This window comes from Parasteatoda tepidariorum, chromosome 5 (genome assembly GCF_043381705.1).
Source record: "Parasteatoda tepidariorum isolate YZ-2023 chromosome 5, CAS_Ptep_4.0, whole genome shotgun sequence".
NCBI lineage: Eukaryota > Metazoa > Arthropoda > Arachnida > Araneae > Theridiidae > Parasteatoda > Parasteatoda tepidariorum.
This window is the reverse complement of record NC_092208.1, coordinates 91024398-91041074: the sequence shown is the minus strand read 5'-3', so window position 1 is coordinate 91041074 and position 16677 is coordinate 91024398. Positions and strand designations below refer to the sequence as shown.

Sequence of the window (16677 nt, the reverse complement as noted above, 5' to 3'; positions counted from 1 at the left end):
ATTTTTCTAATGGCTATTTTTTGCAGACTTAGCAGTTAATAATTAGTGGTGTCAACAGCCAGTTCTGATTTTTAAGCTTTGCGCAACTTTTTATAGTAAAAAATACATGAATTTTTTTTATTAGTGGTACACAGCGTTACAAAAAATTTAGAAAGGGTACACAAAAGTCATAAGTTTGGGAATTGGCCAAGGCCAATAATGTGATCTATTAAATTAGTATGTAGTAGACTTCGGTCTATAGAAGTTTTCAGAATTTAACATATTGATTTGCTATAACATGTAGTGGCTCTAGATGTAAAAAAAGGTTGAGAATTGCTGTATTAAAACTTCAATTTTCATCAGTTTTAGAGCAGTAATTATACATTTTTAAAATAGTTTGCAAAATACTTGCAAAGTTTTTAGATGCAATAATATCACTGTCTCAGACACTTAAATAAAATTAAGAGACAGGATTTTCTTATGGAACAGCAATTCAATATTTTTGAAGTAGTTTGCAAATAAAATTTAATATGCTTTCAAAGCTGTAACAAGCAATAATTAAAAGAAATTTTTTTTTTTTTTAATGGAACATTCAGTCATTTATATCACACTGATCTGTTATAAACCAATACTTAATATATTCAAATTACTTAAAGAAGTTAAGGTAAAAGAAAAAAAAAAATACTATTGAAAAATAAATTTCCTTTAGTTTATTTTCATTAATATTAGATAACAAATTCTGCACTTTGTTAGTTCAAAAATGAAAGAATATTTCATGATTCTTAATGTAAAAAAATCAATCACCAAGAAATGTTTTTTTTTTTTTTTAAAAAAAAAAAGAAAATAGTATGACGAAATACCTAATTATAAAAATTTTATTTATAACTGAAATTTTAAATCAAGGTATTTAAAATTTAAAAAAAAAAAATGCATAAATACAAAGATCATTTTACTCACACAGAGAAAATTATTAACTAAGGAATTAAATTCAAAATAACCTATTGACGAATCCTGCTGGAGAGGAATCAAAAGAATTTATTATTTTATATTTTAAGAACTAGATAGCTTTGCTAATAAAATTGCAAAAAAATTTTCAATTCAGAAATTTACTTTTCAATTAACATAATTGGGAAGAAAAAAAAATTTATTTTTGAATTAAATGCGTTTTTCATAGCAACTTACTTCCAAATACAGATCCATTTTATAATATTAATGTAAAGTTAAATATCAACTAAATGTAAAATAATTTTTTTCTTTGATGATGTAATACTACTCAAAATTTAATCTAGTTTCTTCTATTTTCAAGCATATCATATAAATTATTTACTAAGCACAACAAAATTTAAACAAAATCGATGAACATTGAAATAATTCTCCTTACAAAAAAATTTATATAGACATCCGCCCAGTTAGCACTAATACAATGTGAATACTGCAATTGAAGTTAAGCACCTGAGTTCTGTTTAAAATAGATAGTTTCGTATGGATAATTTGAAAAAAATATTTTACTCAGGAATTTAAATGATTTCGGGGCTCTTGAGTGTCATATTAAAACGACATGCACAAGTAGCTTATTATATAATTTTAATTTTCTTTAAAATAACTTCCACTATCTGAAGAATTGAGCAGAAACACTTTTTTTTGCACTGATTTTCACTGCAAGAGAGAGTTGCCATATTTTTAATTATGAATGTTCCATAAAACAAATCTATTTTAAATTTTTATTCATTTCAATAAAAACAGGACTTTATAACTTCATATTTAACAAAAATATTTCATGAATATATGTTTTATTATTTAAGTAATAATTCAACAGACAGTTAGTGATTATCTGTAAATTTATTAATTTATTAAGTGGCAGCATCTACATAGCTTGATTTTGACTTTCAGTTTCCGGCGGACAGCTTGTTCGTCTGCTCTTGTTAGAAAGCAAGGTTATTCAAGGACTATTGCACCCTGCCGTAACCTGTTGCTGCTATTTGAAATTAGTTCTACTCATATTTAAAAATGAGTGTTTGCTTGGTTGTTATCGATGGTTGGGGTATTTCAGACGTAAAGGAAGGAAATGCAATTTATCATGCCAATACACCGGTAATGGATGCTCTGTCAAAATCCGAAGGACAGTATCTTACATTGGATGCCTCTGGTTTATCTGTCGGTCTCCCAGCTGGATTAATGGGCAATAGCGAGGTTGGCCACATGAATATTGGTTGTGGACGTGTGATGTATCAAGATATAGTCCGTATAAATATGGACGTTGAAAGCAAGAAAATCGGTGAAAATCCCAATTTCTTAGATTGCGTTAATAATGCTAAATCGGGCAATGGTAGACTTCATTTGCTGGGTCTTATTAGTGATGGAGGAGTTCATGGACATATTGAGCATCTTTATGCCCTTTTAGAAGCAGCTAAAAAGAATGCTGTACCTAATACGTATGTACAGTTCTTTGCCGACGGCAGAGATACGGCTCCCACGAGTGCCCACAAATATGTTCAACAAGTTCTGGACAAATTGAATGAACTAAGTTATGGTAGCTTAGCTACTGTTACCGGTCGATATTATGCTATGGATAGGGATAACAGGCACGAAAGAATCAAATTGGCATATGAAGGTTTGGTTCAAGGAATCGGTGAAAAGACATCACCATCAGAGGTGGTGTCCCTTATACAAAAGCGATATGAAAGCAAAGATGATCCCCAAACTGATGAGTTTCTGAAGCCTATTATTGTGGACGAGAAAGGCTGTATTCAAGATGGTGATACCATGATTTTCATAAATTTCCGTGCTGACAGAGTGAGACAGATATCGGAAGCTTTCGGCATCAAGAGACAATTTGAAACAGACAAAGTACCTCAGAATCTGAAAATATGCACCATGACACAATATAAAAAGGAATTTCCTTTCACAATGCTCTATCCTCCTACGGTGCCGGTCAACGTGTTGTCCGAGTGGATTTCAAAGAAAGGTGCTACTCAGTTTCATTGTGCCGAAACTGAAAAATACGCCCATGTGACATTTTTCTTCAACGGCGGTCAAGAAAAAGCTTTTGAGAAAGAAGACAGATGCATGGTACCTTCTCCCAAAGTTGCAACTTACGATCTTCAACCTGAAATGAGTTGCATGGGAGTTGCGAATGAGATGGTAAAAGTTATAGACGCAAAGAAATATCCTTTTGTTATGTGCAACTTCGCTCCACCCGATATGGTTGGTCATACTGGCAAATATGAACCCGCCATCAAAGGTGTCGAAGCAACCGACGGTGCTATAGGACTTCTAGTTGAGGCGTGCAAGAGAAACGGCTTTACTCTGCTGGTGACGGCAGATCACGGTAATGCTGAAAAAATGATTGGGGACACAGGTGGCCCCCATACAGCCCACACAACCAACCGAGTTCCATTTATTATGGCAGGATCGAAAAAATTTAAGACCCCATCACATAATGCTGCACTTTGTGATGTTGGACCTACTGTTCTTGCACTGATGGGACTTGATCAACCTTCAGAAATGACGGGTCAATGTCTTTTAGCTTAAATCAAACTTTATTCTTTCAATGGTTGTTGTGCTCTTTACTTTTGTTGACTGATTGGCTTGTAAAAAATATATTTATTATAAAAACTTATAAATGGAAAAATAATATATATATATGTATACACTACATTTTCCGGTGTTTTTGCAAATTAAAAAATGTATCTTTGTTGTATAAATTTAAAGATTTATTTTTAAAATAGATATATGATTTATTTCTCAAGCTTTTTGTTTAAGTTAATGTAGTGAACATTTTGCTTTCAGGATTGTTGAAATCTCAAATGTATGTTGTTCCTGATCTTAAGATGTTTTTTGAAATTTAAATGTATTTAAAAGAGAGTATTGTGAAGTTTAAATACGTAGAAAGTTTAAAAAGAATGTATTGTAAAAGTTTTTTAAATCTATAGGAAATTATATAAGTATTTAAATGTGAATATACATTATAAATATTACAATTATTAGTTATTTAAATTTATAGAATATATTAGAATTTTTGTTCTTTTTATATATGTTTTTAAAATAAATCTTGTAAGAATTTTTAGGGTAAAATTAAATGTCTATATCTATTGCTATAATTTAAACATTTCATTAACTTAAAAAAATAACTAGTTTTAACATAAATAATTTCATATTTTTGTTATAATTTTTTATTAAATATGAAATGTTATTTTACAGTCAAAAATAAATAAAAATATCAATTTATAAAATTGTTAATTCTGAATCACATTTGTTCAATATAGAAAAATGTTTACCATTCAAAATAAATCTAGAAATTGCTTTGAAAAAAAAAATGAATGTAATTAGTTAAGCTAATTCAATCTCTAAGATTTGATAAAATGTAAAGAAATTTTGTATAATATTAATCGAACTATGTTCCATGTGATTTATATTTAACTATTTGAAATGTTGCAATATTTTACTGATGGTATTTTCTAAGTAGTTGAATGTAACTGGTCTATTAAGTGAAATTTCAATGTATTGACCACAGAAAAAAGTTAGATTAACAAAATAAAGTTCATAGGATTGCATTAAAATTCTTTTCATTCCTTAGAATACGTATTTGGTAAATTTTAATAGCCAGCATCTTTTTCTATTTAATTGGAAGTATATGATTTAATTTTTTTTTATTGTATAGTATTTAGTTTAACTATTTGAACAGAAGAGTTCAAAAACATGATCTACAAGGAATTTCCAACAAAAAAAGACCTGTTTTCAGACTCAATTATTTATTCAAGTTCTCTGTGTAATGAAACCTTGAAAAGTTCATAGGCTAACATAGAAAAAAAAATTCTTTTTGATAAAATCTGATTTTATTATTCAATATAGTTGCCTTCAAGGGTGAAACAACGGTTATACTGGTCATATAATTTTTCGATACCATTTTTATAGTACAATTTGTCTTTAGCCTCAAAATAGGCCTTAGTTTCGGTGATTACTTCATCAGCCGCTAAATTTCTTTCCAACGAGCATTCTCTTGAGATCTGAGAACAAGATAAAGTCGCTGTGGGCTAGATCTGGAGAATACCGTGGATGCGGAAGTAATTCATATAATTTTGCCATCATTTTCATTGACTTGTGACACTGTGAATTGTCTTGATGAAACAGCACTTTCTTCTTCAAATGGGGCCGTTTTTCTGCAATTTTGTTCTTCGAACACTATAAAATAGTCGCTGTTAATGGTTTTGCCCTTTTCAAGATAGTCTATGAATATTATACCATGCGCATCCCAAAATACTGATGCCATAACTTTGCAGCTGACTGTTGGCGTCTTTCCACGCTTTGAAGTTTGTTCATCTCGTGCAGTCCACTCTGCTGACTGTCGATTGTACTCCAGTGTGAAATGATGAAGCCATGTTTCATCCGTTGTCACATATCGGAGCATAAATTCGGGTTTATTACAATTAAACAGCTTCAAACACAGCTTAGAATCATCAATTCATTGTTTTTGGTCAATTGTGAGCTCGTGCGGCACCCTCTTTGCATAGAGCTGTAGCGTATCTACTACTACAAGATTACAACTACAATTCACTAGTATATAAGATATGTTAACTAGACTCTATGTCGGGGGGGGGGTACCTTCCCATAGATGATGGTTGACATGGTCTGTAACTACTTGCTCCACATTGGTGACCTCCGGACGTGATGTGAACACGCCTACCCTGGCAGCAACGCCCACTTCGATATGAACACGCCTATCTTCACAGTAATGCCTACTTTGTTGGATGGTCCACATTTAATAGTTGACTTGCTACTTGTGACTGCAACATTATCCACCTCCTCGCACTGTTGCTACTCAGTCTCGAGCACACAACGTCGGCCTGCATACGCTCGACTGTTAAAGGCAACACAGGAGCGACTACGACCGCGAAGTTAATACACCTCTCACATTCAGCACTTAAAAAGTACGGTAATCTTAATACAGCTCTCCCAGCATGATAGTGGTATCCATTCATCGAATTCTATCACAGATATAATTCTGGTAGGGGAGTACTGTAGCGTATCTACCACTACAAAATTACAACTACAATTCACTAGTATATACGACATGTTAACTCGACTCTATGTCGGGGTACCTTTTAATAGATGAAGGTTGACATGGTCGATAGCTACCATCCCCACAGAGCTTTCGCATACCCAAATATTCATTCACGATATGTTCCTTTGATATCTTTAGTCTCGGATATCCCGATCAATTTCACTTTACGCTAATCTAAAATTATTTTGTAGACTTTTGTTTATGTTTTCGTCGGCAACAACCTCTTTGTGGCGTCCACTGTGTGCATCGTCGTCAGTGCTCATTTCGCCTTGTTTAAACTTAGCAAACCACTTCTCAACGGTTTATTTTCCTGGTGCAGAGTCCGAATAATGTTTATCAAGCCAAGCCTTGCCTTCAACAGTATTTTTTTTCCCGCTAAAAAGCAATGCTTTATTAACACACAAAATTCCTTTTTATCCATTGTTTTTAAACTAACAAAAGTTGCTTCAATAAAAATAATATATCTCTCAAACTAATTGTCCAACAGCTGACAAATTTATACATGTGTCTTTCGAAAGTTAGAACTAACTAAAAATCATACGGATTTAACACCGCCATCTATGTGTCAGCCTTCAAACTTTTCTGCCTAACTGTTGTAAATATTGTCTTATCAAAATTAGAAAAAGAGTTGGTTAGCCAGACGCAAGGGAAAAGTCTCTACAAAATGTAGATCTCTGCCAATATTTTTTAAACACATAAAAATATTTTATTTTTAAAAAGTACAAGTGAATTTTCTTGTGCCCTGAAAAAAATAAGTTAATTGAGATCAAATCAGATTTATTTTATACTTTGTATCAGATCTTTAAAATTTTAGTTTATAAACTGTTTTCTATTAGTAGGTTTCAGATAATTGAGCTTAATAGAAAGAGGTGCAAAGCAGAAATCGGCAAGTCATGTAAATATTTCATCAGAAATACCCATTAAACATACTCCCAAATTTCTTTGTTGCCCAGCTTGTTTAAAATTCAAAGAATCAGAGATGTGTTGATAAATTGTAAATAAAAGCTTTTAGAACAAATTTCAGTTAAAGTTCCTTTATTTAAAGTAAAGAGAAAAAACAGAAAAACAAGCAACTTTTTGATGAAGTTTTAACAGATATCAAAACCTACAAAATTTGAAGCAAGTTAGTGCAAGAAAAGCTAAACTACAAGAAAAAAATATTCAGTCTGTTGAGCATCAAAATATTTTATTATAAGTACTTCAAGGCTAAAATAACATACAACAGTTTTTAATTCTGTGACAATTGATGTGAATGTGAATTTTAAAACATGAAGCAATTATCGAAAATTTTAATGTTTTTGACAAAGAAAATCTACAAACATGGGGCAAACTAAATCTGACTTTCATTATCAACATAAAATAACTTTTCTAAAAATCGAAAGATCATTTAGAGAGCATTACTTGTATTATTTTTGATAAAATTTTCAGTTTTATCAAAAATAATAAAAGTTTTTTTTAACGCCAAATTATAATTGGTATGTTAGAAGTAGGAAATGTAAAAATAGTTATAAACTAATAAGTTGTATTTTTAATTTGAAGTGCTGTAAAAAAAAAATAGAAATTTTTTTGTTATTTACAATAAAAAGTAAACAACTTGTAAAGTACAAAAAAATTGGAATGGAATAGCTTTTTCTTTCTGATACAAAATTAAATTTAAAAGTGAAACTAAAATATTAAATAAAATTATATAAACAAACGAAAAAGGCTTTTTAATGATGATTTTAAGAAAGTATAAATTTAAATACAAGTATTTATTTTCTTCAAAATCAACAAATTGAAAGCTATTTGGACAAGCATTAATATAAACTATATTGCTACACAAATGAAAAGCAATAATTGTGACAGTACGTAACACCAAATTATGGAATATAAATGGACTAGACCTTGATTCAAATAAAGAATATAAAAATCTTTTCTTTTTCGCTTATTCACATAATTTTAATAATTATATACACATTAAAAATGCAAAAACAAAGCATATTTAATTTTATTATAGATATGTAATAATAACTTAGAATAAGTAATGGAATATAATATAAAACAAAAACTGAGTAATATACATTGAATTAATTAGAATCTGTTTTAAAGGTAAGTTTTAGAAAAAGACTAATATCATTGGAAATGTAGTTACTATTTACATTGATATTATAGGGGAGGTAGAGGAGTAAAACAAACTATAAATTGTATAACACTATAAAATTGTATAATTTTGATAGCTAAGCAAAAAGTAAAACTTTATCTATTATTTAAAATTTTACTTAAAAAGACATTTTGAAGTTCAGAAAATCCTTCAATATATATGCATGATAATCTATATTTTTATCTCTTATTTCTATCTAACTTAAAAAAATTAAAAAAAATGTCACTTATAGTAGATACATCAAAGACTCAGTTTAAAAAACTGACAAACATTTAACAAACTTTTTCTAATTACAGTTAATAAACCAATATATCAATGAAAAATCACATTACTTTGTTTAAAACAAAATTTTAAATAACATAAAAGGTATAAACAACTATGCCTTTTACTTGAATCTATAAAATAGAGCCAGAGATGGTAAAAAAAAAAACAAATCCAGAAACTTAAAACTGTTTTAAATTTTAAGCATACTAAGTACATTAAAAAATTAAGTATTTCACTAAAAATCAAAAACTAATGGTGTAAGTTTAAAGGAACTCAGCTGACATTAATATGTAATTGAGGGGGTGGGGTAAGTGATGGAAGAAACTTTAGTTGGTTTTTGAAAATTCTTATCCTTTTTTGCTTACACATGTTAGAAATCAAATAAATTATTATGCATTTAATATGCTGAAAAATTAGTATCACAATACAAATTCTAAGAGGTTCTAAATGGTCCCATTGTTGAATAAACCACACTGGTTAGTAGCACAAGGCAATACTTACTGTGTTGTGCTCACATAGATCTCATGATAGACTTGTACACCCTAGCTTTCAAATCGACAGAGTAAAGTGGACTTGGCACATTTTACTTAATGAGAAAAATCATTTTACTACAAAATGGAACAACACATCCCCCCCCCCCATCAACTAAGGCAAAGATGAAGACATAAAAATGTGGTTGCTTCAAGCAATACCACAAATGTTTGCTAACGTGTCTCAATAAGTGTTCCATTAATGTCAAAAGTGGAGATGCCCTGAAACGGGATTTAAAATCCCAAGGGGGGAGGTTAAAAATTCCAACTAAAAATATATATATATTTACAGAAATCAAGATTCATTTTTTACATAAACATTAACAGAAATTATACTTTCTGACAAAATATTTTTTTCTTCTTTAGGGTAAAGCATGTTTAAATTTTATAAATTATATTGTTTCTTCAGTAATTTAAGGCCATGAAACTACATCATTAAATTTCTTTGAAATATATGTATTATCTTCATAAAGTCATAATTAATAAGTTTTAGTTAGTTTCATTATAAAAATTTATAATATAGAGTTTAGTGCCCCTTTCTCGGCAGGTCACTGAAACTATTTATCTTTTATTTAATTAAAGTTGCTTGATTTTTCCAAAATCGTAATCTATTTAAGTAAGAGAAAAGAATTTATGAAAAATTCATCACAGATTTCTTATCACTGTGTAGGCATTTTCATTTTTCAAACAATTTGTGTATTTTTAAACGAAAGCTTACAATTCAGGAAATTTTAAGAATCACTGCTGCAATACCATAAATAAACAGAAAGGAATGTACTTGAGGAAAAAATAAAAATGAGCACTCTTATTTCTATTTGATTATGCTCCTGCCTGTTTTACTAATATAAAAAATTATTGAAGACAGACAAATTATATATATATATATATAATATAAAAAAATTGTGACACAAATTAGAATGAACAAGATTTAAAATTAAAAAAAAAATGTTATTTACCCTGCTTAACACACTGACGGTTTAATGAAAAGGCGAAATTGCCTACAGGAAGAAAGAAAAAAAATACAGATAATTTCACGAAATAAGAATTACATGCAAACTATTGATTTTAATAGCATAAACTATACTATAAAAATATTTATGCACTGGGAATTTTAGGGGTTTCACAGTCAATAAAATACAAAAATATTTTAATATAAATTTAAATTGACTGCATTATTTTGCATTAATAGCTGACACTAAATGGACTTGAACGTAAAATGCTTTTAATATATTTCTCTTTGAAATTATAATTTTGAAAAGTAAGAGATATTTAATTCATTTCAAATTATTATGACGTCTTTAATTTAAAAATAAAAAGTTCGAAAAAGAAGTTAAGCATTAGAATATATAAAAAAGAAACACTTAAAACTGATTATAATAAACGAGTCTAGACTGAGCAAGCAATAGACTGAGAAAAAATTATGATATATGATAGCAATTTTTTTTTCTTCAGAAACTTTTTTAAATACAGAATATCTTCACATACAAACAAAAACCAGGGAAATTTTTTAATGAAATTAGGGAATCAGGAGAAAGTGGCAAAATTGTGTGGAAGTGGCAGGAGAAAGTTTTTTTTTTTGGGGGGGGTAAAAAATGCAGTAAAATATTAAAACAAATAAAAGTTAACGCCTTTTGAAACATTTAAACTGTCAGTTACCATATTGTAAAAGTAATGATTAAAAAATATATACACATATTAAACAATATGCCTGTATTCTACAAATTACATAAAAAATGATTTTTCTCTAAAAGAATTTCCTACTGTGACATCACCTGTGTTTTAAACAATATTTTTTTCCTTCATTTTTGTAAAGATAGAGAAAAAAAAGATGAATAATTAAATTTTGAATTCTTAAAGACACAATGTTTTTTCTACATTCAATAATTAAAGTTAACAAAGTTTCCTTGAAAAAGACAAGATGCAACATATAAAATTTTTTCACACTCATGAAAATGATGTAACAAAAAATGTATGCACAGCCCTTAACGGATGAAAAAAGGCAGAAGAAGCAAACAACTAAGAAATATTAATATAAAAATATGAAATTCTATAATTCAGAACATTAGCACAGGATATAAAAATAATAAAGTAATTGAATTTATTAGCTATGAAATACATTTTTGCAAGCTTCAGAAAGAACAGAAATTATTAAATTAATATCCTCCTCATTCAAAATGGCGGTGACAATGAGACGGATACTTGGTTGTGGCACTTTATGTTCTTCAGCATCTAAGTATTTAGCAAGAGTGAGAGCAACTCCTTTATCCATGGCCTAATAATAAAAGAAGTTAGAAAATTTAAAATAACTCTTTTATGTATCCTTATAAAAATCACAATAACTATTTTAGTTCATTTGCATAGACGAGATTTATAATTATCATCATCAATGTTTAAATATTTAAAAAAAGTAAAATACAGATATTGGTATTTTTTAAATCATGTTATAAATTCTAATTTACAGAGTTACATAAAATGTAACGGTGTCTTAATTGAGATGGATTTGGTCAATAATCAATATTTAAACTTTTAATGACTTGTAAAAGAAAGACATATGTTTGAAATCAAAACTTAAATATTTAATGTGAACATTAATCTTATTCACATTAGGGGTGTGCAAATAAATTACATTTATCTGCTCCTCCCCAACACACACATAAGCTGACTTCATCACCCTTTTTTAATAAGAGCAACTACAGAATCTAAATGTAATTTTTAAAAAAGTTTAAATTATGATTTTATATTCATAACAATATACTTTAAACACATTAAAAAATAATGCAAATCATGAAGAAAGGACATTGAAGAAGAAGAAAAAAAAAGGAGAAATAATATTTGTCCATTTTATCTACTAATTATTATAGTATGATAGGCATAGATTTTTTCGTTAAGTATAATAAATGTCTTGAATTACTTTAAATATTTTAAGCTTTACATTTATTTAAACGATAAATTTTTGTTTGTTTTTTACAATTAGACATATTGAACATAAAGGCTGTGCTACAGGAATAAATGAAAAATATTCAAATGAAAAAATATTCTCCAGTCTCCTTTTAAATTTTTGAATGTAACACCAAACATAATAAATAATAAACAAATAAATAAAACCAAAGCACTTTAGAATATAAAGACAGCAGAAAATATCAGGTATATTTGGAAAAAGATGAGACAAAAAGACTTACATAAGAAACAATTTGTTCTAAACTTGATTTATCTTCCACAGAACTTTTTGAGAATTTGTTCGAGATGTAAAGATGCTTGATAGGTGAAATAGCTACTGATTTAGTTACCAGCTCTGGAATCCTAAACAAGATAGATAAATGAATTGTAAGAAATTTAGAGATAAATGAAGTTACTGACAGTAAAAAAAAAAAAAATATACAATTACTTTTCCAATTTTTCTTGCATACATTTAGAATTGTCTTGCAGGTCTCTTACAAGATCTAAAATAAATAAATAAAATAAAAAATAATACCTAACACCAAACAGAGGTTCATTGATAATTTTACTAAAACTTATTTATATTTTACATAATAACTAGAAATAAACTAGATCTGTGATGCCAGTATAGGCATTACATTTTTCCTAGCTTTTAATATTTTTTTAATTTCATAAATTTATTTTTTCTAAAATCATTTTTAATCTAAATTTAATTAAATCAAAATAATTAATTAATACTTTCGATAAATTGCCAACTACGGATTTCTTCCTATGCTTCCAATTGTCCATCACGAACTATTTAAAATTCTTGGCTTTATGAATGAGAGTTGTCTCTCAGTCTGACCATTAAAAATTAAAAAAATTTTTCATGCTAAAAATAATGCATCTCTTTGCTCCTGTAAAAGGAGCAACCTGTTATTTTGTGATTTCTTATGACCAGATATGCTATTTTCAAAAATTCTCTCTAAATGAAACAATCTTTAATATACAGTCAAATCCCGCTATAGTGAACCTTCAAGGGACCAAAACTTTGGTTCACTATATCCGTACTGCAAACAATTTAAACTAATTTTACCAAACTTCTCCGTCTTATTACACTTTATTTAAATAAATGACCAATAATACAAAAATGATTAAAAAACAATATGTAGTAACAAAAAATGTGTTAACATTTATTCTTCATTACTCCTTGTCTTGCATACAAAAAACTTGAGAGATGGCCTATATTTAGTGATGGGTAACTGATGAGATGGAAGAAGCAAACAAGAAAAAATGCTTACATTCCACTCAATATATGGTTTTTAAAATCGGTATGTACTATAGTAAAATGAATACAAAGATAATTTTAGCACATAACTTTACAGAGCATTAAATTAAATGTTTAAGACACAACCAAATAAGCAATGTAATTTTTCAATATCATTCGAATAGTCCACAATCTCTCATTGTTTTTTCCCAAATATATCGATGAACAGTTTTTCACTCTTCATATTATTAAAATAAATGTTAATAATATTTCTTTTAATTATTTCACAAACAATAAAACACAAGGTCATAATTTATGATTTCTTCGAAAATGAAACATTAATTAATAGTCAAAACTAATTAAATGAAGTATTTAAAATTATAGTAAAACTTATTACATGTGCAAGTACGTAAAATGTATGTATAAGTAAAACTTAATTTAAAAATATTTCCAAAACTTTTTTTTAAAGATAAAGTTATTTAAAAAAATTTATCAACACTTCTAAAAAAAAAAGAAAAAAAAAAGAAGAGTGATTTACATAAAAAAATAAAAAAGGAATAAAATATTATAAGGAAATAGTCAAAATCATTGTATACCTGGACTTGAATCTAAAATTTCTAATGCAGCTATGGCAATACCAGCCTGCAAAGGAGGTAAAGAAGCAGAAAAGCAGTAACCAAGACCAGATAAGCGCTGCAATTAAAGTCATTTTTGTAGTTTTAATTTTTGAAATAATTTATTAAAAAAATTAACTGAATACAGCTTTTTAATCATAATAGTTTATAAGAGTACAAAATAGTTACCTTCAGATTCTAATACAAATAAAAAAAATTATCATTCAATTTTAGGAAAAACTTCAGTTTTAAAATTGATTTTAATTTAATTTTATAGACATTAATAAGTGTAGAATAGAAAATTTTTGATAGTGTTATTAATTTTCAACATCCTTAGAAATAAAACAAAAACTGGAAAATGAAAGGAAAACTTAGAAATATGATACNAAAAAAAAAAAAAAAAAAAAAAAAAAAAAACGAGAATTATTGGTAGAATCTTGTGTCTGACATACATAATACAGAAGTTCCTCAAATCAAAAGTAATTAAAATCAATGAAAAATAATTTAAAAATTGTTTGCTAAAATTATGCAGGGTAAGTTAAAGTAACGCACAACAAAGTTTAGTACCATCTTTTCAGTAAAATTACCAGCTTGAGAATTTTATTGAAATTAAGTATTACAGAGATTAGTTGAAATGCTTGTTTTTATTTCTTGCAGACAAAGTAACAACTAAATATTTGAAATGTCATCCTCTTTCATGAATGCTAAAGTGTCTTTATTTAACCAGATTTTGGAAAGACGAATTTTAGGTGTTGCAATTAATGCTAAATTTTTTTTTTCTTTTTCAAATTAGAAATGCCATTTTTTCAACACTTCATCGTTATTTTTCTCATGTTTTCTGCCATAAACATAGACTTTGTTTCAACTTCTCACAGATTTTCATTTTTCATAATGGAGAACCTATCAGCTCTTATCTTGTCAGTTACTAGTCTAGTTGTACTGAAGCTATCAATTAATTGCACCCTCATTGAGTAATTGTATATTTCTTTCAAAATTCGTCAGTGACTAGAAAATAAGATTCTTAAAAAAAATAAATAATAATAATAACAGGTCAATTTGAATATTCTCCGCTCCTGGTAAAACAACATTGTTTCCATGTACAGTAAACACTCTAAAAATGTGATCTTTAAGCACAAGATCATATACCAAACTATCATGGGCAAGCACCCAGCCCCATTATTCAAGGCTTTATCATTCAACAACCATGGCAGGAATACCACATCTGACCTCGGTCAGACAACGTGGATAGTGCCTGAACAGGTAGTCCTCTCGAAACTTCTACATCACAACCACAACAGATTTATTGTACAGTTTGCTGTGCATACACACTACTTTAGTCAGCTGCCAGGAACAAACTCACAGTCGCCTTTCACAAACAAATCGGGTGACACCTTTACAGGGTGCATAGCCAAATTATTCCAAAAAAAAAAAAAAAAAATTAANTCAAAAAATATTTTCAAGCACTTTAAAAAAATATCATAATTTGGCAGGGTTGGAAAGTTTTTGACAATTGACGGTTTTATTTTGTTTTAACCGTCATGTCAAAAAAAAAAACTTTTGGCATTGTTTCTGACAATTGTCAAAAATCATGAAATTTCGAATCATGCAAAACGAAAGGCGTTTTCATACGCTACGGATTGACAATACGCGGAAGTAGATTGGGGTTGAGTGAATTGTGAAAATGTTGAATAGAACAATGCGAACAGTGTCTTTTTGCATAATTCAAAGCAAAAATCAACATGCTAAAGAAAAAATCTCATTTTGAAAGAGGGAATATCAAGGACTTTTTAAAAACACCCAATGAAAAAAGCACCTTTAAGGGCTTTTAAAAAACGAAAATAAGCACCTTTAAGCACTTTTTAAAAACGCTATGCACCATGCTTTACAGAATGCACTACCAAAGTGCCTGAGCACAGGATCATGTTTATTGATTAGCATACATTCCAAACAACTACATTTGCCAAGTGGCACGTAAAAAAAATCAAGATTTAATGTGTCTATGCAGAATTATATATGATTTAAACTATGCTTGTATTAAACTTATCAAAAAATATTGTAAATTGTTTTTTTATTTTTAAAATTTTTTAATAATGGTTGCCTCCTTTGCTGTATTAAATAAATGTTAATGATGTTCAGCAAATTTTAATCTAATAGATTACTAGAAATAATGTTTCAAACAATCTATGTTATTTAATAAGGCTTTATCTATAAAACGGTTTGGTAAATTGCATGTCATCTGGCACGACAAACAAAATAATTATCATCCTTCCCAAATTTTAAACAGAACACATGTTTGAAGTTTCAAGGAACTTATCTCCTGCATATCATAGAATACAAGAAAGTATATTGTTAATAAGCTTATGGTCAAGAACACATATGAGATGGTATGTACTCAACAACACTGCATAATATTAGTCGTTCGTGGCTCATGCCTCAGATGGGTATGTCAGCTGAAAAAACTAAATTCCTTACTTGATGATCGACAATAAAAGATGTTCCCACACAGAATCCTCCATAACCAGGTATGGCAGCTTCAAGAGTTGCAGTAATAAGGTCTACATCATCTATCTGTAATGAAAAATAAAATTTAATGGATATAAATCTACAATGGATATAAATTTGGTAGAACTATTCCAATACCAGCTTACGGGAACATTGAAATGTTCAGTGACTCCTCGTCCTGTTTCTCCCAGTACTCCAAATGAGCATGCTTCATCAATGAAAAGACGAACTTTGAATCTCTTTTTTAACTCCAACTAATAAGAAAGAAATGTGCTTCATGAAAATCCGTTCAAGTAAACAGATTGCTGGAAGAAGAAATTATCTAAAATTTATTTTTTTCGAGTGTATTTTTTTTTTTTTTTTTTTTTTTTTTTTTTTTTTTTTTTTTTTTTTTTTTTTTTTTT

General features: G+C 28.5%; 3 protein-coding genes across 6 annotated transcripts in view; 1 reads left to right on the top strand and 2 right to left on the bottom strand.

The window, feature by feature from the left end:
• The window catches only part of LOC107443902 (ataxin-2-like protein), a 39335-nt gene extending 37685 nt beyond the window's left edge, over positions 1–1650 (bottom strand). The window contains exon 1 of one of the 4 annotated variants that reach the window (XM_043054958.1): positions 1361–1650. The gene's annotated coding sequence lies outside the window, so the exon portion shown is untranslated. Of the gene's footprint in view, positions 1–1161 lie in introns of all 4 variants that reach the window. The other 3 variants (XM_043054957.2, XM_043054956.2, XM_071180784.1) reach the window with 3 other exon arrangements.
• A 44-nt stretch (positions 1651–1694) lies between these two features.
• Positions 1695–4538, top strand: LOC107443904 (2,3-bisphosphoglycerate-independent phosphoglycerate mutase). Its single transcript, XM_016057920.4, has one exon. It carries the CDS (start codon positions 1987–1989, stop codon positions 3508–3510), a length of 1524 nt encoding a protein of 507 aa, XP_015913406.1. The 5' UTR covers positions 1695–1986; the 3' UTR covers positions 3511–4538.
• A 2671-nt stretch (positions 4539–7209) lies between these two features.
• The window catches only part of LOC122268408 (serine palmitoyltransferase 1), a gene marked incomplete at its 5' end in the record, with an annotated part of 14848 nt that continues 5380 nt past the window's right edge, over positions 7210–16677 (bottom strand). Inside the window, 6 exon segments of the mRNA XM_043054960.2 lie at positions 7210–11246; positions 12154–12274; positions 12360–12414; positions 13754–13850; positions 16244–16339; positions 16420–16527. Of these exon segments, the coding sequence (XP_042910894.2) occupies positions 11076–11246; positions 12154–12274; positions 12360–12414; positions 13754–13850; positions 16244–16339; positions 16420–16527 (648 nt within the window).

What these genes read in the sequence shown, in the direction of transcription:
- LOC107443904 (XM_016057920.4), top strand. Translation starts at nt 1,987, where the DNA reads ATGAGTGTTTGCTTGGTTGTTATCGATGGTTGGGGTATTTCAGACGTA.